Raw genomic sequence first — 26,244 nt, forward strand, 5'->3', positions numbered from 1 at the left:
AGTGAATATATATATGTTGAAGCATCAATCATTAGTTTTTTGTTGCAATAGCTTAGTTGTTCATTGATTGCTCTCTCATATGTGCCTTGACTGTGGGGCTTCAGCAGACCAAGTAACCCCTTGCTTGAGCCAGCGACCTTGGGTCCAAACTGGTGAGCTTTGCTCAAACCAGATGAGCCCAAGCTCAAGCTGGCGACCTCGGGGTCTCAAACTTGAGTCCTCTGCATCCCAGTCTGATGCTCTATCCATTGCACCACTGCCTGGCCAGGCAGTGAATATATTTAAAAATAGAAAAAAGACCAGCCCTGGCTGATTGGCTCAGCAGTAGAGCATCAGCCCGGCATGTGGAAGTCCCAGGTTCAATTCCCTGCCAGGGCACACAAGAGAAGTGCCCATCTGCTTCTCCATCCTTCCCCTTCTCCTTCCTCTCTGTCTCTTTCTTTCCCTCCCACAGCCAAGGCTCTGTTGGAGGTAAGTTTGCCCAGGCACTGAGGATGTCTCCATGACCTCCACCTCAGGTACCAGAATGGCTCCAGTTGCAACGAAGCAACGCCCCAGATGGGCAGAGCATTGTTCCTTGGTGGGCATGCTGGGTGAATCCGGGTTGGGCACATGTCTGTCTGTTTGACCTGTCTGACTACCCCCCTGCCCCACTTCTCACTTTGGAAAAATACAAAAAAAAGAAAAAAGACCAAACTACCATGGGAAATATTTACAGAAGAGAATATAAATATCACCAATGCAGAAAGTAGTTATATTGGAACAGCGAGATAAGATGTCTTGCCACACAATTAATTAGCCAAATTAGGGAGTCTTTAATTAACCGGCTGTGTGGACCACGTGGAGACCTAAGTCGTTCAAATCAATGCTGTGGGAAACACAGTTTGGAGCTAGCTTTTAAAGGGAAAATTACATACTGACTGAGGAATGGGGAGGAGAGGAAGCATAGCAGTAAAACAAAGCAGTGAAACAAGCTTTCTTACAATGTTTATTTATAGGGTTAATTCAGGGAGAAACATTCTGAGAACACCTGCTATTTTGCAAAGCTAGTCAAAGGCCACAGTCTGGGAAACCAGCCTCAAGGCCAAGAACAAGGAGTTTTTTCAGAAAAAGTAAATTCTGCTAAAAGCCTCTTTGCTTTTTTAGAGAAAGTAAGTTTTGCCAAAAATTATTCATGTTAAGAGCCTTTCTTTTCCACACTTCAGTACTACACGAACAATACCAGTGCTGGGAAGAGGAGGGTGGGCGAAGGGTAAGAAGCCGAAGTCCTCACTGTGTGCAGCACAGAGTCAACAGGTAGATTAAATGTGCTGCTGAAAACAAGACACTCTTGGGAGGACTCGGGGCCCAAGCAGAGTGCAGAGGGTGTCCCACTGAGGACGGCTGGGCATGGGGGTCAAGGTCTAAGCAGGCTGAGCAGGGTCCCCTACAAGTGAGACCTCGCCTCGCCTTGTCCTACACTGTCCCTCCTGGCCTGGGTTTGTGCTGTTTTCCCTGCCCTGGTTGTCTCTTTGCTCTAGTGGCCTCCCTGGCTGGTCTTGAAGCTGCCAGACGTTAAAGTCTGGGGAGGAACTTGAGAGAAGGAATACAGTTGTCTTTTGGTCTTTATGAAGCAGAACCCTGGTGTCCTGCTCTGGCCTCCACAATTAACCACCAAAAAAGTTTACATCCTGCTGGGAGCAGTCCCTGTCCAGGCTCTTGAAAGGAGAAGGCGATGCCTCCGGGCTCATCCCTCCTCAGCCTCCCCTAGCTCACAGCTGCAGGTCTGATCAATAAATCACAGGCCAAGTCTCCACAATGCATGGGCATCTCTCTGTGACACCAAACGCAGAGTGGGAGCCACACTGACTACTCCCCAAAGAAGTAAGAACATTTGTAATGGTGACAATGAAAAGACGCGATGTCAATTTCAACATCAGACGTGCATGTCCAGAAAGTGAGGGATGGAACTGACACCAGAGCTTCCTTCCCATCGAGTGACAAAACTGCAGCAGGACAAGGATTCCAGAATCTACTGTTGACTTGAGCATTCGGGTCTTCACTGCTCATTGGCACATGGTCAGTGGATGGTTCAGTGTGTCCATTCAAGGGTCAAGAATGGTGAAACCCATTACTGGCGGGAGCCCTGAACCACGTGGGTGCAAACAAGTCCATTACTGGGGCCTCGGGCTCACAGACCACAGGTCAGAAACGGCCTCCAAGGACTTGGGCTTCAGGGGAAGGGTCTTTCCTCCTGCATTTCTGTTTCTTTCCTGCTGCACTGCGGCCTCAGGACAGAGGAAGGACAGGGGTTGTGCAGAGAAGAGGACACCAGAGCGAGTCCCAGAGGCCCCGGCATCACAGCTGTGGGTTCCCAGGAATTGGGATATTGTTTCCTGAGCGGGATATATGCTGCCACAGTACTTGCTGACCACGGTCACTTCATAATAGAAAGTTATTTTTATTCTGTTTGAGGTTCTTTCTTTGAGACAAGACATTGATGAACATGGGGGCTACTGGTTCTCAGAGTGGGGCTGAGTCTGCTTCCCCCTAGAACTCCTCTGAGGCCTGTTCACCCAGAGGACAGCACCGAGCATGCTCAGGAGCAGGGGCACCTTCAGGAAGACCAGGAGCAGAAAGTGGACGTTGATGAGCAAGGACCTGAGGAAGAGACATGATGACAGAAAGGAGCTGCCACCAGGACCCTTCTTCCCAGCTCTACCTCTGCCCAGGTGGTGGGTTCTAATAACCTCTGTGACAGCGAGCCCAGGGCCGAACATGACGTGGCCTCCAGTCCTCCCCAAACTCTTTCCTCATTTCTTACTATCTCACCCTTGCTGCTCTACTGGGAAGAAAATGACCTGGGTCCTTAGAAGATAAGAGACTAGGACACAGGCACACACAAAGGGGAAACTGTGGGCTGACTCAGGAAGAAGACGGCTGTCCACAAGCTTAGGAAAGAGGCCTTAGAAGAAACCAACCCTGCCGACACCTTGACCTCTGTCCCAAGGCTGTCAGACGTGTCTAGAAATAGATGCCTGTTGTTTGAGCCTGTGGCACTTTATTACGGCAGCCTAAGCTGATGAATACATGGGTTGTCTCTTATTCAAAAGTATTCACAGGTATTTGTGGAGTAAATTCATCAATCAACTAATTACATTGACTCTATTTGGTTCACTAATCATCCCTCAGTTATTAGTGCCTGGAGGGCAGACACCGTGGTTATTTTGTTCATCCTCGTATTTCTTGTGTTCTCTAGATGCGGAGTGCTCAATAGTGGACTAAATGAAGGAATTATCCATGTAATGCTGATCAAAATGCTAATTGGCAGTTATTCTGGCTTTGGTTCATAAAATAAGGAAGCCCCTAGTTATTGCTTATTAAACGCAGTTTGGTAGAAAGAAATTCTCAAAACAGAGGGCAAATGGGAGAAGGGATAAAGGGGTTCCTGGGGAAAGATTAGCATGTCTCATAGGGATTCTGGGGGAAGGCACAGCAACAGGCCATCACAGCAGGTCTAGAAACAGAGACAACAGGGCCAAGGAGGATGGAGGAAGGAGACGAAAGGGGCCTCTCAGCTTCCAGAAAGCCCCTCTAGCTGTCTGGCTGGGCAGGGCTCCAGGAAACATGAGCGAGGCTCAGTTTCTTCCCCTGTAAGATGGAAACATGCGTATCTGCCCATCCCTCTTCAGGAGACAATCGTCAGCAGAGTCAAAACATAAACAGAGCATGGACAGGAAAGGCCTCCATGAGCTCCAGGTGCTCTGTAGACACCAGGCACTCAGTATCACTGTTGTTGCCATAACAATAACTAGGGAAAGGGGACTTCCGCAGGCCCTTTCTGTTCTCCCAGCATTGGGACCAAGCCTCTTTGTGAGCCCATGACCCCAGTGCCCACACACCCTGGTTATGCCCTCTGCCCTGACTGCCTGCTCATCCATCTTCCACACTCTGAACTCCACGGGGGACACTCCATGTCATGTGACCAGAGCTCAACACAGGGCCAGTAACATAGAACTTAACTCAGTGACAGCGGGATGGACGAATGAATGAACCAGCAAACCTCAGAGTACACTGAGCTGCAGGATGCAGGATAGGGGATGGGGGTCGCCAAGGACACTGTGCACCTGAGAGCAAGAGGGAAGGGCCCCTGGCATCCTAGCAGGGACCTGGGACTACAAAGTGTCCCCACATTGGAAGAATTTTGGACAAGTGGGCCACAGGGAGGAATTGCATCTGAGCTGACTTACCCATCATTGGAATGGTGGCTGGTCACTGTCAGGGAGCCTGTAGTGTCTTCTGAGGAGACTGGCACTGTGATCATGTTGGTGGCAGAGGTGACGGTGGTGGTGAAGGTGACGTTGGGGTTGGAGGTAACGGCAGTGGTGGTCAACACTCTAGCTGTTGCGTGGGATACAGAACAGATTTCATTCTACTCTGCCTGCTAACTCACCAGCAGCCCTGCGTGTGGCTCTCAGCCTGAGAAAAGTATGGGCTGCCCTGGCCTGAGGAGCCTTGCACAGACCTTTGGGAGCAGCGTTTAGCCAGGAGCACTCCCTTGCCTCTAGGTGGTTCAGAGCATCAGAGCAGCTGGGTCTGGGTACAGGCCCAAGAGGTCATCAAGCAGGCCCTGGGAGGGTGAGGGGCCACGGATTGCTTCAGGTCAAGGGCAGCATGGGGTTCAGCTAAACCAGGGTCGGGAATCTTTTTGGCTGAGAGAACCATGAGCGCCACATATTTTAAAATGTAATTCCATGACAGCCATGCAATGACCTGTGTACGTTATGCATTATCCAGTAAAAATTTGGTGTTGTCTGGAGGACAGCTGTGATTGGCTCCAGCCACCCGCAACCATGAACATGAGTGATAGAAAAATGAATGGATTGTAATACATGAGAATGTTTTATATTTTTAACGTTATTATTTTTTTTATTAAAGATTTGTCTAGGAGCCAGATGCAGCCATCAAAAAGCCACATCTGGCTCACGAGCCATAGGTTCCTGACCCCTAAGCTAAACTCTAAACATGCTTGTGGCATAAGACAGGGCTTTGGCCAATGCCTCCCCCAGCGTATTTACTCAGCAAGGACAAGAACAGAATGGAGGTTTGCCTGGTGCAAACATACCCAAGATCCGTGACTTCTAAGGTCAGGACCAGCCCTGAACAAAATCACAATGTTCAGGAAGAACCTTTACTTTGCACAAGTTAGCCAGTTTCTACAGTTAGGAGAGCTCCTTATCAGGAGGGTTTTCAGGACCCATGACCGTGGGTTTCCCATCGGTCATTTCCCTTTCTCCTTTCTGTCTGGGAGGTCTTCTCTTCAGTCAGATTGGGTGCCCTCTAGGGGCAGGGGCATTTGCCTTCTTTGGTTACCCTATCCACACCAACCCCCACCCCAACACCCCAGCACATGCCTTCTCTCCTCCTCCCTCCGCATTCTTTGGGCTTCCTTCTCCACTCTACCTCACACTGACAACTTCCATTCAGCAGTTGTGACGGTCCTTCCAGGTTCTCAGTGAAGTGGGGACTGTGTGAATGTGTTCCCCCACCCACCATGAGGGTCCCTTGGGCTGGTGTTGGCTGTCTGAGGGTCAGTAGCAGCAGAACCCAACAGATAAGCTTGTTCAAACCAAGATACTCCCAGGGGTGTCTGAATTCTAGGACTTAGAAAGAGAGCGTCATTAAGCTCAGAGGCATAAATGGCTCATGATGGAATTTCAGGAATCAAATGCAACCGTTTGATTGTGGAAGCCTTTATAGACCACCGGAATTGAACCATAGCACCCCGACTGGGCTGGGCCTCCTTCTCCAAGAGGTCAGATATGGAACAAGAGATGGGACTGCAGCTATGAGTCCTAGCCCCAAACTTCACAGAGAACAAGAACACCTAGGAACCAGAGGTTCCAGAAAATTATTGGCAGAAATTGGGGTCTATGGGTCCCACAGAAGAGGGTACCTTTGATCTATGGGCTAAAACAGGGAATATCACCCATTCTCTCTGAGAAAAAGACTCAGACACAGGGCTTTACAGAGAAAAATAAATGTACCCAGAAAACCTTGGTCCCATCCTGGAGGAGGCCCTGGGAGCCACAGGAAATCTAAGAGAAGCCCTGACCCTCCCAACCCCAGGTGATCAGTTGGGGTTCCATGAGACCTCAGGACTCGACCACCTGCTGTGACAGATCACTCTGAGTGAGCTTAGTCACTGGAGAGGGGACCACAGGGACCATGACAGAGCAGGCTCTGAAGAGACACAGCCACACACACAGTACTCTTACCTGGGCCAATGGTCACATTTACTCGGGTCCCAAGGTCAACTCCAGTTCTCTCAATCCCACACCAGTAGACGCCTGTATCCTCTCGCCTCAGCTTCTCCATGGTGACAGTGAACACATGGCTTCTCTGATTGTCCCTGATGGACACATGGTCACTCTTCACCTCCCACTCTGTCCCAGTGGTTTTAACAAGGTCCTTACAACCACTCCACTCAGCTCCTCGACACCACCACTTCCTGTAGGTCTTCCACTTTGGGTCATAGTGACACTGCACAGTCAGCGAGCCCTGCTCCAGACCACTCACTTCTTCTGGACCCGTGATTTCATATGATGAGCCTGGAAAACACAAATTCATGTACCTCTCACCCCCACCCTGAGGGCAAGGCTGCAGCCTCTTGCACTGTGAGCGCTCCAATCAGTCCAAGGGCCTGATGCATGACACAAGGTCAAGGCAAGACACACCTTCCACAGCACAGACCTTTTGTCCTTCAAATGTCCACTGGGTCAGAGCCACCACGAATATCTCCTAAGGGAACAGCTACAAATCTCACAAGAACCAGTGAGGACACCGAGCAGTAACAGCTTCGGGCAACTCTCTCCCTCCCCCTCCCTGTGGCTCATAAACCTCCGTATTTCCAGCAACATTCTCTTGCAACATCTCTGTGTGACTCTGGTCTCCTGGGAGGAAAGAGTGGAGGGTCCATTTCACAGGAGTGTGAGTGCTGCCTGACCCCTGCTGATGATCTCCAGTGATGACCTCTTCATTAAATTGTCATAAATTTCAGTTCCAGACTTCCTAGTATAAGTTATCTTACAAGATAAAAGCACCTACACTATGACCTCTTGTGTCTTGTAAGATTTTTCTTAAACTTAAGCAACAGTGAAAAAGATGAGAAACTGACAAGCCTTACTAGGTCCTCTCTTCAACAAAACACCCTTCACGGACAACGCTACCCTGTGCTGTATTTTCCATGTAATCTTCTTCCCGAAGGCACTCTGAAAAAATGGAGTAATATAAGTGAGACATCCCTCAGAAATTCTATAAGAACCAGTGCCGACCCATTCACAAAAATGCTAGACTCTGATGATTTATTTGCTGCCAATCACCACTAGGTGTGAGTGTTGCAAAGAGTGTCTGAGATGAGCCTGGAAGCACTTTAGAACACGTGAATCCAACGATTACAAACATGTATTTAAAAGCAAACGGAGAACATCGACAAACCTGAACATTACAGGGATTGTCATCAAACAGGTCTCTAAAAGTTTCCAAGGACTGAAATCAGTAAGTGTGTTCTCTGAGTACAATTCAACTAAGTTAGAAACCAATAACAAAAACATTCTAAAACATTTTAACATGCTCAGAATTTTAAAAAATACACTCTTAACTAACCAATGAGTGAAGAAAGCCATTACAATTAATATATTTAAATCTTTTAATTGAATGAAAAGAAAAACACTACAAATCCAAACATTTGAAATATAGCTTAAAGACTACTCCTATTCAAGACAACGCCCTAGTCCTCAGAATCTTACTCAGCAATGGGGATTTTGCAGATGTGAGTAGGTTAAGACCTAGAGATGGTGACGCAGACAGACCCAGTGCAATCCAGTACCGAGAGTGCTGTTGTTCCGGTTCCTCGGTCGCTCACCTGGGAAGAGTAGCCATGTGGTCCTGCCCCCCTAGATTCTGTTTTCTCAGAGCATCAAGTGCCAGCTGTTTCCCAGGGACCTGACATTCACCCAGAAATGGACATCTTGTAACTTCTGTTCTTCCCTCCCTGTGAGAGTACTCCACATGTCCTCATTTTCGCACTGACCACACTGGACAACAGTCTGTTCTTTGGATTGTCCGAAGCAAAAACTGAGGCTGGCCGACAAGTGGGGGAGCCACAGTTCCTAGAGCCCACCCACTCTGTCTTTGCTGCCTGTGTCCTCACTGGACTCTGAGCGCTTTGGTGGACAGCTCTCAGCTCTAGCTACAAGTCAGCACCAGCGGTGGAGGCTTAGAAACAGCTCAGACCCCCGAGCACACCTCAGAAGCTGGGTCTGAGCTGTAACCTGAGCATCTGTGCTCGTGAAGAGTTCTCTGTAGGATCCACTCCTTAGTTCGTCATCTGTTTATGTAGCACAGCTGGGGTGGGAGGGGGAAGAGACACTGTCCTAAAGGGGACATTTCTCTTGGGTGGGGTTTATTGTTTGTTTCCCAGCAGCTGACAGAGAACATGTGAGATGAAGAAACTTGATTTCCATTTCAAGAAAATGTGTCTGATTCCTGGCCGGTTGGCTCAGCAGTAGAGCATCGGGTTTGATTCTTGGTCAGTGCATACAGGAGAAGCGACCATCTGCTTTTCCACTCCTTTCCCTCCTCCTTCTCTTTCTCTCTCTCTTTTCCTCCTGTAGCCATGGTTCAAATTTCTCGAGCATGTTGGGCTTGGGCACTGAGGATGGCTTCATGGCATTGCCTCTGGTACTAAAACTAGCTCTGGTGCTGAGCAATGGGGCAGTAGCCCCTGATGTGTAGAGCATCACCTGATGTGTAAGGAGCTTGCTCAGTGGATCCCAGCAGGGGCAAATGCAAGAGTCTCTCTAAATTCCCACCTCTCATTTAATAAAAATATATAAAATAAATAAATAAATAATATGACTGGATGATGAACCAGCCCTGCCATTAACCCTGATGTGTCCCATTCCCTCAGGACAGACCCTCTCTCTACTGCGCAGCCTCAGTCACTCCAGCTCCTAAAGCCCGAGCTCCACTCACCCGGGATGATGAGAAGAAGCAGCGGCAGGAGCAGCCACATGGTCCTGCCTGCCTGCGTCTCTCCCTGGTGACCATTAAATGCCAGCATCCTCCAGGGGCTTGAACAGAGCCCAGAGACAACCTGCCTAGGATTTGTCAAAATCATTGAGTTTTGGTTCTCTCATCTACTTCCCTTAGTTTTCTGTCTTTATTTACTTCCTAATTTTATTTAGGCGGAGACAAGCTGTGTCATCCTAACAAGTGTGTGACTGATGTGTTTGTCTTCAATGATTTGGGGAAGCCCCACCCGGGTGTGAGGGGCTGAGAAGGGGCCGCCCTCAGCACAGGGCAGGACGTGCAGCATGGCGGCGGAGGGGAGCTGAGAGCCAGGTCCCAGTTGGTGATGGAGACATGCTGGGTTTGCACGTTGGAAAGGACGCAGCGCTCAGGGCTGGCACCCAGCCTGACTGGAGAAACAGCCGCATTCTCAACCTCTCTCCAGGCAGCCCCACTACGGGGCATCTCAGATCCCCTTCCTGCTCTGGGTCATTGTCCCTCCCTGAGCCTGACCCCCATTCCTCCCTCAGGACAGCTTTTTCCCAGGTCCTCAGTCACTCTGAAGCAGACACCTTTCCCCTTCAGCCTCATTTTATCCCAGATGTTTTCTTCCCCAAATCTTTGAATATTTCTCGGCTGTGGGCTCTTGACAAACTCCCTGCGCCAGGGACACTGCTTATTCTAAGGGCCTCCTAAGCAACATTTCCTCACCTGTTCTCTTCCTTTAGAAGTTCCGTCCCTCCTTCTCTACCACCTGTTCTCTCTTTTTCTCCCTCTCAGAATCAATTCTGTCATCCTTTTTTAAGAAATGTATTTCCAGCTGCTGGCAGGCAGAAGGAAGCCTTTGACTCAAGGTGTGCGGTACTTAGACTGTATCCCTAACTCCCAGTCTGGCCCTCTGTATGGCCCTGCACATGTTTCTGGAGGGCTCCCAGAAACTGGAAAAGCAACTTTTTTCCAGAAAGCCAGTGAGGTTCTAAAGTCCTCTGGTGTGACCGTGGGGGGATTTGCAAGAAGTCAGGCAGGGAGGGAGAGGAACAGGACAACAGGTCAGGTCATCTGGCCTGCAGGGACCTTTGTCTAGAGTGGGTCGTGGCCTCTGCTCTTAAAAAAGAATGTGAAGACCACAGTATGTGGTGAATCAGATGTCCTTGAGCGGTGGATAATTCCAGTCTTGAGCCATGTGGCCAAGGAAAACAGAAACCACCTTTCTCTGGACATTGTGACATGTGTACAGTGTTAAGAAGTAAAGGTGATGGTGTCTCTACTTTTCCGCACGTGAAGAAATGTGCCCGTCCAGGAGCAGCCTGATTTTAGCTCCCGACCTGCCGAGTCCAGGCTTTTGGGTTTCTGAGACCTCGCGGGCTGCTCCATGGAAGCCTGACAGCTGTTTTCCATAAAATGTGTGAAACATCGAATTGGCCTTAAGGCTGGAGAGACTGGACAAGATTTTCGTCCATTGTGGTTCATTCACACCGAGAGATTTGAGTATTTTCCCCGCAGTTTGTGGACGATTTGGGTAAATTATGAAATGAGCAAAGGTTCTCAGAGCACCAGGTAGAATTTGACCCAATGAAAGTTCAAAAATATATTCAGAGAAGAGAAACAGGAGTTCACCACCCCGTCAGCCCTACCTGTCGGGAACACTGATCACTCCCCAGGGGTTGGTGCAGTCTCCTGCAGCTTGGAGTGGTATCAGTCATTGGATAGGTAAAAATTATTATTTCAGAAGAAAACTATTTCAGGCCCTACAACCACTCATCTCTAATGTTTGTTTGCTTGTTACATCATAAAATAAAAAGTAATGGGAAAATATATATCCATATTTGTGATTTCTTTTTCTGCCCTTTGAGAGTTTTTAGTATTGTGTTTTTACACTCTCTTCCATCCCTTGGAAGACAGGGGAAACCCATTACTGGCGGGGGCCCTGAACCACGTGGGTGCAAACCAGTCCTTTATCAGGACTGCAGGCTCACCGGCCCCAGGTCGGAAACGGCCTCCAAGGACTTGGGCCCCAGAGGAAGGGTCTTTCCTCCTGCATTTCTGTTTGTATTTCCTGCTGCACTGCGGCCTCCGGACAGAGGAAGAACAGGGGTTGTGCAGAGAAGGCGACACCACAGCGAGTCCCTGAGGCCCAGGCATCACAGCTGTGGGTTCCCAGGGATTGGGATATTGTTCCCTGAGCAGGGACTACGCTGCCTCTAGAACCACAGGCCTTGCTGACCACGGTCACTTCATAATAAAAGTATTTTTTTTCTGTTTGAGGTTCTTTCTTTCAGAAAAGACATCAATAAACATGAGGGCTAGTGGTTCTCAGAGTGGGGCTGAGTGTGCTTCCCCCAGAGCTCCTCTGAGGCCTGTTCACCCAGAGGACAGCACCGAGCATGCTCAGGAGCAGGGGCACCTCCAGGGAGACCGGAGTGAAAGTGGACGCTGCTGAGCAAGGACCTGAGGGAGGGAAACGATGACAGAAAGGAGCTGCCACCAGGACCCTTCTTCCCAGCTCTACCTCTGCCCAGGTGTCGTGTTCTAATAACCTATGTGACAGCAAGCCCTGGGCCAAACTCTCCCCCAAGCTCTCTTTCCTCATTTCTTACTATCTCACCCTTGCTGCTCTACTGGGAAGGAAATGACCTGGGTCCTTAGAAGATAAGAGACTAGGACAAAGCCACTCACCAAGGGGAAACTGTGGGCTGACTCAGGTAGAAGATGGCTGTCCACAAGCTTAGCACAGAGGCCTTAGAAGGAACCAACCCTGCTGACACCTTGATCTCAGTCCCAAGGCTGTCAGAAGTGTCTAGAAATAAATGCCTGTTGTTTGAGCCTGTGGTACTTTATTAGGGCAGCCTGAGCTGATGAATACACGGGTTGTCTCTTATTCAACAGTAATCACAGATATTTGTGGAATAAATTCATCAATCAATTAATTACATCGACTCTATTTGGTTCACTAATTATCCCTCAGTTATAAGTGTCTGGAGGGCAGACACCTTGATTATTTTGTTCATCCTCATAACCCCTGTGTTCTCTAAATGAAGGAGTGCTCAATAGTGGCCTAAAAGTATTAATTTTTCATTTTGTGCTGATCAAAACCCTAATTGGTAGTTATTCTGGTTTTGGCTCATAAAATAAGGAAGCCCCTTGCTATTGCTTATTAAAAGCAGTTTGGGCCTGACCAGGCGGTGGTGCAGTGAATAGAGCATTGGACTGGGATACAGAGGACCCAGGTTCGAGACCCTGAGGTCACCAGCTTGAGCGCGGGCTCATCTGGTTTGAGCAAAGCTCACCAGCTTGGACCCAATGTCGCTGGGTTGAATAAGGGTTTACTCAGTCTGCTGTAGCCCCATGTTCAAGGCACATATGAGAAAGCAATCAATGAACAACTAAGTGCCACAAAGAAAAACTGATGATTGATGCTTCTCATCTCTCTGCGTTCCTGTCTGTCTGTCCCTATCTATCCCTCTCTCTGACTCTCACTCTGCTCTGTAAAAAATAAATAAATAAAATTAAAAGCAGTTTGGTAGAAAGAAAATCTCAAATCACAGGGCAATGGGAGCGGGGATAAAAAAGGTTCTTGGGGGAAGATTGGGATGTTGTTGGTCAAATAAGTTTTTAAATATGACATATATGATATGTTTGCTCACTTTGGGTGTGGGAGACAGGCTGTAAGCTGGTCAAGTTATTGTAGCCTAAAGCTTAGTTTTAAAACTAAGCTTTTGACCACACCTTTAACTGTTGCATGATAGGGGGTGGTGCACTCTCATGAGGAATCCAATTTATGCCTCAGATAAGTGACTTTGTATCAGAGACTTCCTTATTTGTATATTGGATTAAAGGTTTTGATTTCTACACTATAAAATAGGGACAGACTGTGGGTTCCTTCTCTCAGTTCCTGCTATCACCATTGCAGGGTCCTCCCTGATCCCTTGCCCTTCTTGGGAAAAGCAGGTTTTCTGCATTTCCCATGTCTTCTCTTGTGGCTTGCCTGTCTTGGTGAGACACCAATAAACAGAATGGCCCACCATCCGCCGACTCTGCCATTTCTTTACCGTCTTTCCGAATCCAGTGGGAACCTGCATGTGAATGGCCACGATGGCGGCTCCTGTCCATACAACTGGCGTAGTTTGCAGCGGAATTCAGAGATAGGTATGCGGCCTTCACCCTTGAGGGGTGGGGTAGAGGACGGGTTGCTGTTCTGGCTCCCCATGGCTGTCCTTTTAGGGGCCGTGGGCTGCGTGTTTTTTACTCAAAAGGAAACCAGGAGTTCTATGCGTGAAGCTGCCTGAGGTCAAAAGCTTCAGTATGAATTGCAAATCAAACGCAGAAAAGGCTGGAATTGGAGTGAGCACTGGAGAAGGAATTATGGGTTCGAGAGTTGCAGTTTGCCCTGGAAGCTGAACGTTTGCAGCTGCAGTTGTTGGAGAAAGAACTGCGGATTCGAGAGCTTGAGTCTCAGCTTCTGGCCAAAACTCAGCAACCACAGGAACATAAATGGTCACCCAAGGAGCAGCATCCGTGCCAGTGGATTGGCTTTGAGTCAGCGGGAGCAGGTGCCTGCAACTCCTCTTCTGAGGATGAGAAGGCTCAGGCTGAAGCTGCCATATGCACACTGAGAGCCCGACCAGTGGTGGCCAAGAAGGTAAAAACCCAGAAGCGAAGAGTCCCTAAGGGGCAGCCACAGCCTCCTGCCCAGGTAATGGAACACTATGTGGTCCGACTCTATACCCAGGTAGAGCTGATGGAGTTGAGGGCACAATTTAGGCAGAAACCTACTTAATCCCTGGTAGCTTGGTTACTATGATTCTGGGACATAGGTGTGGGTGGCATTATGCTCTCCAGAACAGAGATGGAGAAATTGGCTGCCATTACCACACACTCTTCCTTGAGGTAGCATCTTCAGAACTGCCATGGCAACCCAGGAGACCATACCCTATTAGAATGGGTGATGGCCGCCATTCGTATGGTCTGGCAGAGTGCTGGAAAATTGCCAGGGGCAATGAGTCGGTGGCAGTGCTACAGTGAGTTAGTAAAGGTCCTTTAGGAACTAGGTATGAAGAATGCTGTTTTCAACCTTGGGTCCTGTGGGCCAGCCGAGGAAGTGTTTACAGCAAAAATGAGGAAATTTATCCTTGCTAGAGCCCCGCCAGCCCTTTTTGGGTCACTTGTCGCTATCTTGGGCCCCGATGTGGGGCAGCCCATCAATGCAGTTACACAGATGGTAGCAGATTTGGGAGAGCTGAAGACCGCTCGGGATCATAAAGCAGTGAGGGCTGCTGCCTATGTTGCCCCCCTCCCCACTAACAAGGGAAACGGGCCTGTAAAGGTTACCTGAACGCAGATGTGGGTAGATTTGATTGCGGCTGGAGCAGATAAGGGGAAATTAGATGGCCAGCCTAATAAAATTCCTTTGGAGCTTTGGTGGCAGCTGAAACCAGAACAGAAGTTCCAGCCACTGAGACAAAAGGCCCCAGCAGCTACCAATAAAACGTTTGGTGCGCGCACAGCTCGGTTACAAGATTATATGATAGAGATGGCCAAGGGAGAGGAGAACTCCCAAGACCCACTGTACCAGTTTGAATAGGAAAAGGGCTGAGGGACCTGTCTAATGGGGATGGGCAGGGACCGGAGGCCATATGTGGAACTGGCTATCCACTGGTCCCCTTCCAATGTGCAACAGGTGTTGGCCTTGGTGGATACAGGTGCAGAATGTTCCCTCCTCTATGGAAACCCAGAGCGGTTTGCTGGGACCCCAGTGGCCATTGACGGTTATGGGGGCCAAACTGTTCAAGTGAAGCTAATAACTCTTCCACTGGGGATAGGAAGACTGCCTCCTAAGCCATATAAGGTGTATGTATCTCCTATTTCTGAATATATTTTGAGGGTAGATGTCTTGTAAGGACTGTGATTGGAAACTACAGTTGGGAGTTCTGGCTGCAGATCAGGGTTGTGAAGGCAGTGTTGCGGGACACGCATCACATTCCCTTTGCAATTACCCATCCCTCCGTCTGTGACTAACACCAAGCAGTATCGCCTGCCAGGTGGTTATGAAGAAATACAGTGACAATCCTCAAACTAGAAAAGGTGGGGATCATCCGGCCAGCGCACAGTCCTTACAACTCCCCGGTATGGCCTGTGTGCAAACCAGATGGAACCTGGAGAATGAGAGTAGATTACAGAGGACTTAATAAAGTTGTTCCCCTTTGCACACTGCTGTTCCCTCGATAGCTAACATGATGGATCGGCTAAGCCATGAGTTGAGGACATACCACTTTGTGGCAGACTTGGCCAATGCTTTTTTCTCTATTGATATAGCCGCAGAGAGTCAAGACCAATTTGCCTTCAGTTGGGAAGGGAGACAATGGACCTTACAGTGTTACCCCAGGGCTATTTGCATAGCCCCACCTTGTGCCATGGGCTGGTGGCTGCTGACCTGGCTAAATGGAAACAGCCAGAGGTAGTTCGCATGTACCATTACATTGATGATATTATGCTAACTAGTAATTCTCGTCCAGAATTGTAGCAAGCAGTTCCTACCCAGCTATCCCATTTGAAAGCATGTGGCTGGGCAGTCAACGAGAACAAATTACAAAGACCTGGGTTATCTGTTAAATTCTTGGGAGTTGTCTGGTCGGGTAAGACAAAAGTTATCCCTGACGCAGTTATAGATAAGATTCAAGCATACCCCGTGCCCACTAGGGTAAAATAGTTACAGGAATTCTTAGGTTTGTTAGGGTATTGACAAGCATTTATACCCCATTTGGTTCAGTTACTATGCCCCGTGTATAACCTTATTTGGAAGGGGGTTCATTGGGATTGGACTGAGCAGGTGCAAGGTTCATTTGCAGCAGCTAAGAGAGCTGTCAAGGTGGCACAGGCCTTGAATGTGTTTGATCCTGCCAGGCCCTGTGAGCTGGATGTTCATGTAACCTCAGAGGGTTTTGAATGGGGCTTGTGGCAACAGACAGAGTGCCTATGGCAACCTATTGGGTTTTGGTCCCAATTGTGGAAAGGTGCTGAAATTTGTTACTCATTAGGGGAGAAGCAGCTGGCAGCTGTGTATGCTGCTCTCCTGGCCATTGAGAGTATTACAACCACAACACCAGTTACAGTCAAGACAACATACCCTATTGCAGGATGTGTGAGAGATTGGGTGACGAAATCACATAGTGGTATGGCCCAAATGTCCACCCTGGCCAAGTGGGGTGCCTGCCTGCAGCAACGCTGTGCTCTTAGCACCAGCCCATTGAGGGCAGAACTGCAGGAAGTCTTGGGTCCAGCCACATATGCGACCTTAGAGTCAGGTGCAACTGGGGCTCAGGAGGCAGAACCTGAAGTCAGTCCCTACCAGGAGGGGCAGGTGCCCATCCCCAAGGAAGCCTGATATACTGATGGTTCCAGCAGGGGCCAACCTGCCAAATGGATGGCTATAGCCTTCCATCCGGCCACTGAGACTATTTGGATGGACACGGGTACAGGCCAAAGCAGCCAATGGTCAGAATTAAGAGCTGTTTGGCTAGTTGCGCATAATGAACCTTCACCTCTGGTGATCTGTACTGACAGCTGAGCTGTCTATCGTGGACTGACCCTTTGGATTGTTACTTGGCACATTAACCAGTGGATGGTATTGCATTGTCCACTATGGGGTCAGGCCATGTGGCAGGACTTATGGGAAATAGGACACCAGAAGCAGGTAACAGTATATTATGTCATGGGGCATGCCTCTCTAGCCCATCTTGGGAATGATGAGGCAGATACATTGGCAAGGGTGCGATGGTTGGAGACTGCACCTGCAGGTGATGTGGCGCAGTGGCTCCACCAGCGCCCACTCCATGCAGGACAGAAAACTATGTGGGCTACAGTTGAGGCTTGGAACTTGCTTGTGTCCTATGCAGAGGTACTTGCAACTTGTGAGCAATGTGCAGTATGTTCCAAGGAGCACCCTGGAAACCACTGGTGTCACCTGGACAGATCCAGAGGGGTCATGTTCTGCTGACATGATGACAGATAGACATCATTGGACCCTTGCCAAAGTCAGACGGGTACCAGTATGCAGTCACTTGTGTAGATACTGCCACCTGTCTGCTTGCTGCTTACCCCGCTCGTAACCCTGACCAGAGGGCAGTCATACAGTCTCTGGACCACCTAAGTGCTGCATATGGGCAACTGCTGGTCCTTGAAAGTACCCACTTCACTAGTTCAATGGTGAGGCAATGGGCTCAAGAGCTGGGGGTGGACTGGAAGTAGCATGTTCTCTATCACCCCCAGGCTGCTGGTATCATAGAGTGGTATAATGGACTCTTAAAGCAGGTACTGCAACAGGAGGAGGACACCAGCTCCCTTATGGATGGACATACCGCTTATGGACAGTACTCCGGATTTTGAATGAGAGCACTCGACGGGGGAGCCCAGCTCCAATAGAGGCCCTCCTGCATTGGGCAGCTGCTCCCATTCAGTTGCAGATACGCAGCAAGGACATTTTACTCAAGCCAGGTTTTGGACAGCAGGGCAACGTGCTCTTGCTTGCCCCAACAGCCCTTCTTAAAGGCCAATGGCTTCAATGGACTTGGCCCTGGACTGTACAGGCCCCCCATCTGAGATGCATGGCCTTGTTGGCACCATGGAGAAAGGGGCTAGAGGTGGACTTCCAGTTAACTCCTTGGGCAACCAGTACCTGGACACCTAAGGTAGAAGTGTATTATCCTTTGAGTGCTCAGGGGGACAGCATTATGAAGGGCACCTTTATAATTTCTTTATGGCCAATAGTGAGTTCTCCTACTTTACTACACATAGAACCAGCAGATGCTGGTGTATTGGCCAATAAGGTTTGGTATGCCCACTCGGGGCGGCCTTTGGTGCCAGCTATGGTGCTGTCTGCAGACAAAACTCTGACCTGTATTCTGCCAGAGGGAAAAAATTTGCCTCTCTTGGTGCCGCTGACAGCTCTCTCATTTCGCCCATAGCTTTTGATTTGTTAATCCTATTGCTGTAGTTGGTACTGTTTCTGTTTATGCAATGTATCCCACTCCTTGCACAGTGACCATCATGGAAGATACCTGTGGTTTAGATTGTAAAGCGAGCAAAAGGGGTGGAATGTTGCTCAAATAAGTTTTTAAATATGACATATATATTTGCTCACTTTGGGTGTGGGAGACAGGCTGTAGCTGGCAGTTATTATAGCCTAAAGTTTTAAAACTAAGCTTTTGCCCATACCTTTGACTGTTGCATGATAGGTGGTGCTGCACTCTCATGAGGAATCCCATTATGCCTCAGATAAGTGACTTTGTATCAGAGACTTCCTTATTTGTATATTGGATTAAAGGTTTTGATTTCTACACTATAAAATGGTGGCAGACGGGGGGCTTGCTCTCTTGGTTCCTGCTATCACCATTGCAGGGGGCCTCCCTGATCCCTTGCCCTTCATGGGAAAAGCTGGTTTTCTGCATTTCCCTTGTCTTCTCTTGTGGCTTGCCTGTCTTGGTGAGACATCAATAAACAGAATGACCCACCATCCTCCAACTCTGCCATTTCTTTACCGTCTTCCCGAATCCAGTGGGAACCTGCATGTGAATGGCCATGATGGCGGCTCCTGGCCATACAGATGTCCCATAGGGATTCCTGGGGAAGGCCCAGCAATAGGCCATCGCAACAAGTCTAGAAACAGAGACAACAAGGCCAAGGAGGGTGGAGGGAGGAGACAAAAGGGGCCTCTCAGCTTCCAGAAAGCCCCTCTAGCTACCTGGCTGGGCAGAGCTCCAGGAAACATGAGTGAGGCTCAGTTTCTTCCCCTGTAAGATGGAAACATGCATATCTGCCCATCCCTCCTCAGGAGACAGAGTCAAAACACAAACAGAGCGATGGACAGGAAAGGCCTCCATGAGCTCCAGGTGCTCTGTAGACACCAGGCACTCAGTATCACTGTTGTTGCCATAACAATAACTAGGGAAATGGGACTTCCCCAGGCCCTTTCTGTTCTCCCAGCATTGGGACCAAGCCTCTTTGTGAGCCCATGACCCCAGTGCCCACACACCCTGGTTATGCCCTCTGCCCTGACTGCCTGCTCATCCATCTTCCACACTCTGAACTCCGTGGGGGACACTCCATGTCATGTGACCAGAGCTCAACACAGGGCCAGTAACATAGAACTTAACTCAGTGACAGCGGGATGGACGAATGAATGAACCAGCAAACCTGCAGAGTGCACTGAGCTGCAGGTTGCAGGATAGGGGATGGGGGTCACCAAGGACACTGTGCACCTGAGAGCAAGAGGGAAGGGCCCCTGGCATCCTAGCTGGGACCTGGGACTACAAAGTGTCCCCACATTGGAAGAATTTTGGACAAGTGGGTCACAGGGAGGAATTGCTTCTGAGCCGACTTATCTGTCATTGGAATGGTGGCTGGTCACAGTCAGGGAGCCTATAGTGTCTTCTGAGGAGACTGGCAGTGTGATCGTGTTGGTGGCAGAGGTGACAGTGGTGGTGGTCAACACTGCAGTTGTTGCGTGGCATATAGAACAGATTTCATTCTACTCTGCCTGATAATTCACCAGCAGCCCTACGTGTGGCTCTCAGCCTGAGAAAAGTATGGGCTGCCCTGGCCTGAGGAGCCTTGCACAGACCTTTGGGAGCAGCGTTTAGCCTGGAGTACTCCCTTGCCTCTAGGTCGTTCAGAGCATCAGAGCAGCTGGGTCTGGGTACAGGTCCAAGAAGTCATTAAGCAGGCCCTGGGAGGGTGAGGGGACACAGATTGCCTCAGGTCAAGGACAGCTGGGGTTCAGCTAAACCAGTGGTTGGGAAACTTTTTGGCTGAGAGAGCCATGAACTCCACATATTTTAAAATGTAATTCTGTGAGAGCCATGCAATGACCCGTGTACATTATGCATTATCCAATAAAAATTTGGTGTTCTCCGGAGGACAGCTGTGATTGGCTCCAGCCACCAGCAACCATGAACATGAGCAGTAGGAAAATGAATGGATTGTAATACATGAGAATGTTTTATATTTTTAACGTTATTATTTTTTTTATTAAAGATTTGTCTGCGAGCCAGAGGCAGCCATCAAAAAGCCACATCTGGCTCGCGAGCCATAGGTTCCCGACTCCTGAGCTAAACTCTAAACATGCTTGTGGCATAAGACAGGACTTTGGCCAATGCCTCCCCCAGCGTATTTACTCAGCAAGGACAAGAGCAGAATGGAGGTTTGCCTGGTGCTAGCATACCCAAGATCCGTGACTTCTAAGGTCAGGACCAGCCCTGAACAAATCACAATGTTCAGGAAGAACCTTTACTTTGCACAAGTTAGCCAGTTTCTACAGTTAGGGGAGCTCCTTCTCAGGAGGGTTTTCAGGACCCATGACCGTGGGTTTCCCATCGGTCCTTTCCCTTTCTCCTTTCTGTCTGGGAGGTCTTCTCTTCAGTCAGATTGGGTGCCCTCTAGGGGCAGGGGCATTTGCCTTCTTCGGTCATCCTATCCACACCAAACCCCACGCCAACACCCCAGCACATGCCTTCTCTCCTCCTCCCTCCGCATTCTTTAGGGCTTCCTTCTCCACTCTACCTCACACTGACAACTTCCATTCAGCAGTTGTGATGGTCCTTCCAGGTTCTCAGTGAAGTGGGGACTGTGTGAATGTGTTCCCCCACCCACCATGAGGGTCCCTTGGGCTGGTGCTGGCTTTCTGAGGGTCAGTAGAAGCAGAGCCCAACAGATAAGCTTGTTCAAACCAAGATACTCCCCGGGGTGTCTGAATTCTAGGAGTTAGAAAGAGAGCGTCATTAAGCCTAGAGGCATAAATGGTTTATGATGGAATTTCAGGCACCGAACGCAACCATTTGACTGTGGAAGCCTTTACAGACCACAGGAATTGAACCATAGCAACCCGACTGGGCTGGGCCTCCTTCTCCAAGAGGTCAGATATGGAACAAGAGATGGGAACTGCAGCTATGAGTCCCAGCCCTAAACTCCATAAAGAACAGGAACACCTAGGAACCAGAGATTCCAGGAAATTATTGGCAGAAATTGGGGTCTATGGGTCCCACAGAAGAGGGTACCTTTGATCTATGGGCTAAAACAGGGAATATCACCCATTCTCTCTGAGAAAAAGACTCAGACACAGGGCTTTACAGAGAAAAATAAATGTACCCAGAAAACCTTGGCCCCATCCTGGAGGAGGCCCTGGGAGCCACAGGAAATCTAAGAGAAGCACTGCCCCTCCCAACCCCGAGTGACCAGTCGGGGTTCCATGATACCTCAGAAATCGACCACCTGCTGTGACAGATCACTCTGAGTGAGTGCAGTCACTGGAGAGGGGCCACGACAGAGCAGGCTCTGAAGAGACACAGCCACACACACAGTACTCTTACCTGGGCCAATGGTCACATTTACTTGGGTCCCAAGGTCAGCTCCAGTTCTCTCAATCCCACACCAGTAGACGCCTGTATCCTCTCGCCTCAGCTTCTCCATGGTGACAGTGAACACGTGGCTTCTCTGATTGTCCCTGATGGACACATGGTCCCTCTTCACCTCCCACTCTGTCCCAGTGGTTTTAAGAAGGATCTTACAGGGATCCCACTCAGCTCCTCGACACCACCACTTCCTGTAGGTCTCCCACTTTGGGTCATAGCGACACTGCACAGTCAGCGAGCCCTGCTCCAGGACACTCACTTCTTTTGGACCCGTGATTTCATATGATGAGCCTGGAAAACACAAATTCATGTACCTCTCATCCCACCCTGAGTGCAAGGCTGCAGCTTCCTGCACTGTGAAGAACACCAATCAGTCCAAGGGTCAGATGCGTGGAACAGAGTCAAGGCAGGAACACACCTTCCACAGCACAGACCTTTTGTCCTTCAAATGTCCACTGGGTCAGAGCCACCACGAAGATCTCCTAAGGGCACAGCTACAAATCTCACAGGAACCAGTGAGGACACCGAGCAGTAACAGCTTCTGGAAACTCCCTACCTCCCTCTCCCTGTGGCTCATAAACCTCCGTATTTCCAGCAACATCCTCTTGCAACATCTCTGTGTGACTCTGGTCTCCTGGGAGGAAAGAGTGGAGGGCCCACTTCACAGGAGTGTGAGTGCTGCCTGACCCCTGCTGATGATCTCCAGTGATGACCTCTTCATTAAATTGTCATAAATTTCAGTTCCAGACTTCCTAGTATAAGTTATCTTATAAGATAAAAGCACCTACACTATGACCTCTTGTGTCTTGTAAGATTTTTCTTAAACTTAAGCAACAGTGAAAAAGATGAGAAACTGACAAGACTTACTAGGTCCTCTCTTCAACAAAACACCCTCATGGGCAATGCTACCCTGTGCCGTATTTTCTTTTTTTTCTTTTTTTGTATTTTTTTCTGAAGCTGGAAACGGGGAGAGACAGTCAGACAGACTCCTGCATGCGCCCGACCGGGATCCACCTGGCACGCCCACCAGGGGTGATGCTCTGCCCACCAGGGGGTGATGCTCTGCCCCTCCGGGGCATCGCTCTGCCGAGACCAGAGCCACTCCAGCGCCTGGGGCAGAGGCCAAGGAGCCATCCCCAGTGCCCGGGCCATCTTTGCTCCAATGGAGCCTTGGCTACGGGAGGGGAAGAGAGAGACAGAGAGGAAGGAGGGGGGGAGGGGGGGAGAAGCAAATGGGCGCTTCTCCTGTGTGCCCTGGCCGGGAATCGAACCCGGGTCTCCCGCACGCCAGGCCGACGCTCTACCGCTGAGCCAACCGGCCAGGGCCCCCTGTGCCGTATTTTCCATGTAACCTTCTTCCCGAAGGCACTCTGAGAAAATGGAGTAATATAAGAGAGACATCCCTCAGAAATTCTATATGAACCAGTGCCAACCGATTCACAAAAATGCTAGACTCTGATGATTTATTTGCTGCCAATCACCACTAGGTGTGAGTGTTGCAAAGAGTGTCTGAGATGAGCCTGAAAGCACTTTAAAACACGTGAATCCAAAGATTACAAACATGTATTTAAAAGCACACGGAGAACATTGACAAACCTGAACATTACAGGGATTGTCATCAAACAGGTCTCTAAAAGTTTCCAAGGATTGAAATCAGTAAGTGTGTTCTCTGAGTACAATTCAACTAAGTTAGAAACCAATAACAAAAACATTCTAAAACATTTTAACATGCTCAGAATTTTTAAAAATACACTCTTAACTAACCAATGAGTGAAGAAAGCCATTACAATTAATATATTTAAATCTTTTAATTGAATGAAAAGAAAAACACTACAAATCCAAACATTTGGGATATAGCTTAAAGAGTAAAAGAGTCCTATTCAAGACAACCCCCTAGTCCTCAGAATCTGTGAACATGTTACCTTACTCAGCAAGGGGGATTTTGCAGATGTGAGTAGGTTAAGACCTAGAGATGGTGACGCAGACAGACCCAGCGCAATCCAGTCCCAAGAGTGCTGTTGTTCTGGTTCCACGGTCGCTCACCTGGGAAGAGTAGCCATGTGGTCCTGCCCCCCTAGATTCTGTTTTCTCAGAGCATCAAGTGCCAGCTGTTTCCCAGGGACCTGACATTCACCCAGAAACAGACATCTTGTAACTTCTTCCCTCCCGTGAGAGTACTCCACATGTCCTCATTATCGTACTGACCACACTGGACAACAGTCTGGCCTTTGGATCGTCCGGAGCAAAAACTGAGGCTGGCCGACAAGTGGGGGAGCCACAGTCTCTAGAGCCCACCCACCCTGTCTTTGCTGCCTGTGTCCTCACTGGACTCTGAGCGATTTGGTGGACAGCTCTCAGCTCTAGCTACAAGTCAGCACCAGCGTTGGAGGCTTAGAAACAGCTCAGACCCCCGAGCTCACCTCAGAAGCTTAGAAACAACTCAGACCCCCGAGCTCACCTCAGAAGCTGGGTCTGAGCTGTAACCTGAGCATCTGTGCTCGTGAAGAGTTCTCTGTAGGATCCACTCCTTAGTTCGTCATCTGTTTATGTAGCACAGCTGGGGTGGGAGGGGGAAGAGACACTGTCCTAAAGGGGGGGGGGGGACATTTCTCTTGGGTGGGGTTTATTGTTTCCCAGCAGCTGACAGAGAACATGTGAGATGAAGAAACTTGATTTCCATTTCAAGAAAATGTGTCTGATTCCTGGCCGGTTGGCTCAGCAGTAGAGCATCGGGTTTAATTCTTGGTCAGTGCATACAGGAGAAGCGACCATCTGCTTTTCCACTCCTTTCCCTCCTCCTTCTCTTTCTCTCTCTCTCTTTTTCTCCTGTAGCCATGGTTCGAATTTCTCGAGCATGTTGGCCTTGGCACTGAGGATAGCTTCATGGCATTGCCTCTGGTACTAAAACTAGCTCTGGTGCTGAGCAATGGGGCAGTAGCCCCTGATGTGTAGAGCATCACCTGATGTGTAAGGAGCTTGCTCAGTGGATCCCAGCAGGGGCAAATGCAAGAGTCTCTCTAAATTCCACCTCTCATTTAATAAAAATATATAAAAGAAATAAATAAACAATGTGACTGGATGATGAACCAGCCCTGTCATTAACCCTGATGTGTCCCATTCCCCCAGGACAGACCCTCTCTCTACTGCCCAGCCTCAGTCACTCCAGCTCCTAAAGCCCGAGCTCCACTCACCTGGGATGATGAGAAGAAGCAGCGGCAGGAGCAGCCACATGGTCCTGCCTGCCCAGGTCTCTCCCTGGTGACCATTAAATGCCAGCATCCTCCAGGGGCTTGAAGAGAGCCCAGAGACAACCTGCCTAGGATTTGTCAAAATCATTGAGTTTTGGTTCTATTATTTACATCCCTTAGTTTTCTGTCTTTATTTACTTCCTAATTTTATTAAGGCGAAGACAAGCTGTGTCATCACTAACAAGTGTGTGACTGATGTGTTTGTCTTCAGTGATTTGGGGAAGCCCCACCCGGGTGTGAGGGGCTGAGAAGGGGCCGCCCTCAGCACAGGGCAGGACGTGCAGCATGGCGGCGGAGGGGAGCTGAGAGCCAGGTGCCAGGGGGTGATGGAGACGTGCTGGATTGGCACTTTGGGAAGGACACAGCACTCAGGGCTGGCACCCAGCCTGACTGGAGAACCAGCCGCATTCTCAACCTCTCTCCAGGCAGCCCCACTACAGGGCATCTCAGACCCCTTACCTGCTCTGGGCCATTGTCCCTCCCTGAGCCTGACCCCCATTCCTCCCTCAGGACAGCTTTTTCCCAGGTCCTCAGTCACTCTGAAGCAGACACCTTTCCCCTTCAGCCTAATATTATCCCAGATGTTTTCTTCCCCAAATCTTTGAATATTTCTCGGCTGTGGGCTCTTGACAAACTCCCTGCGCCAGGGACACTGCTTATTCTAAGGGCCTCCTAAGTGACATTTCCTCACCTGTTCTCTTCCTTTAGAAGTTCTGTCCTTCCTTCTCTACCACCTGTTCTCTCTTTTTCTCACTCTCAGAATCAATTCTGTTGTCCTTTTTTAAGAAGTGTATTTCCAGCTACTGTCAGGCAGAGGGAAGCCTTTGACTCAAGGTGTGTGGTACTTAGACTGTGACCCCTACCAGTCCTGATATCCCTAACTCCCAGTCTGGCCCTCTGTATGGCCCTGCACATGTTTCTGGAGGGCTCCCAGAAACTGGAAAAGCAACTTTTATCCAGAAAGCCAGTGAGGTTCTAAAGTCCTCTGGTGTGACCGTGGGGGGATTTGTAAGAAGTCAGGCAGGGAGGGAGAGGAACAGGACAACAGGTCAGGTCATCTGGCCTGCAGGGACCTTTGTCTAGAGTGGGTCGTGGCCTCTGCCCTTAAAGGAGAATGTGGAGTCCACAGTATGTGGTGAATCAGACGTCCTTGAGCGGTGGATAATTCCAGTCTTGAGTCATGTCTCCAAGGAAAACAGAAACCACCTTTCTCCGGACATTGTGACATGTGTACAGTGTTAAGAAGTAAAAGTGATGGTGTCTCCACTTTTCTGCATGTGAAGAAATGTGCCCGTCCAGGAGCAGCCTGATTTTAGCTCCTGACCTGCCGAGTCCGGGCCTTCGGATTTCTGAGACCTCGCGGGCTGCTCCATGGAAGCCTGACAGCTGTTTTCCATAAAATGTGTGAAACATCGAATTGGCCTTAAGGCTGGAGAGACTGGACAAGATTTTCGTCCATTGTGGTTCATTCACGCCGAGAGATTTGAGTATTTTCCCCGCAGTTTGTGGACGATTTGGGTAAATTATGAAATGAGCAAAGGTTC

At 49.3% G+C, this 26,244-nt stretch overlaps 1 protein-coding gene and 1 pseudogene across 1 annotated transcript; one reads left to right on the plus strand and one right to left on the minus strand.

Moving 5' to 3' along the window:
- Window positions 1–1,019: 1,019 nt before the first annotated feature.
- On the minus strand, window positions 1,020–24,722 carry LOC136406734 (CMRF35-like molecule 5). The gene is made up of 5 exons (XM_066386826.1): window positions 24,644–24,722; window positions 21,411–21,743; window positions 6,258–6,590; window positions 4,230–4,380; window positions 1,020–2,640 (listed from the first exon to the last, which is right to left on the minus strand). Exons 1-5 carry the CDS (start codon window positions 24,681–24,683, stop codon window positions 2,493–2,495), a joined length of 1,005 nt encoding a protein of 334 aa, XP_066242923.1. The 5' UTR covers window positions 24,684–24,722; the 3' UTR covers window positions 1,020–2,492.
- An 879-nt stretch (window positions 24,723–25,601) lies between these two features.
- On the plus strand, window positions 25,602–25,942 carry LOC136406608 (cancer-related nucleoside-triphosphatase homolog pseudogene; annotated as a pseudogene).
- The last annotated feature ends 302 nt before the right edge of the window (window positions 25,943–26,244 follow it).

Source organism: Saccopteryx leptura, chromosome 5 (genome assembly GCF_036850995.1).
Source record: "Saccopteryx leptura isolate mSacLep1 chromosome 5, mSacLep1_pri_phased_curated, whole genome shotgun sequence".
Lineage (NCBI taxonomy): Eukaryota > Metazoa > Chordata > Mammalia > Chiroptera > Emballonuridae > Saccopteryx > Saccopteryx leptura.

Excerpts from the sequence above, each read along its gene's own strand:
- LOC136406734 (XM_066386826.1), bottom strand. The coding sequence starts at position 24,683 with ATGTGGCTGCTCCTGCCGCTGCTTCTTCTCATCATCCCAG. Across the intron at positions 6,591-21,410 it reads AAATGTGACCATTGGCCCAG|GCTCATCATATGAAATCACG; the intron begins GTAAGAGTACTG and ends TGTGTTTTCCAG. Across the intron at positions 4,381-6,257 it reads AAATGTGACCATTGGCCCAG|CTAGAGTGTTGACCACCACT; the intron begins GTAAGAGTACTG and ends CCCACGCAACAG.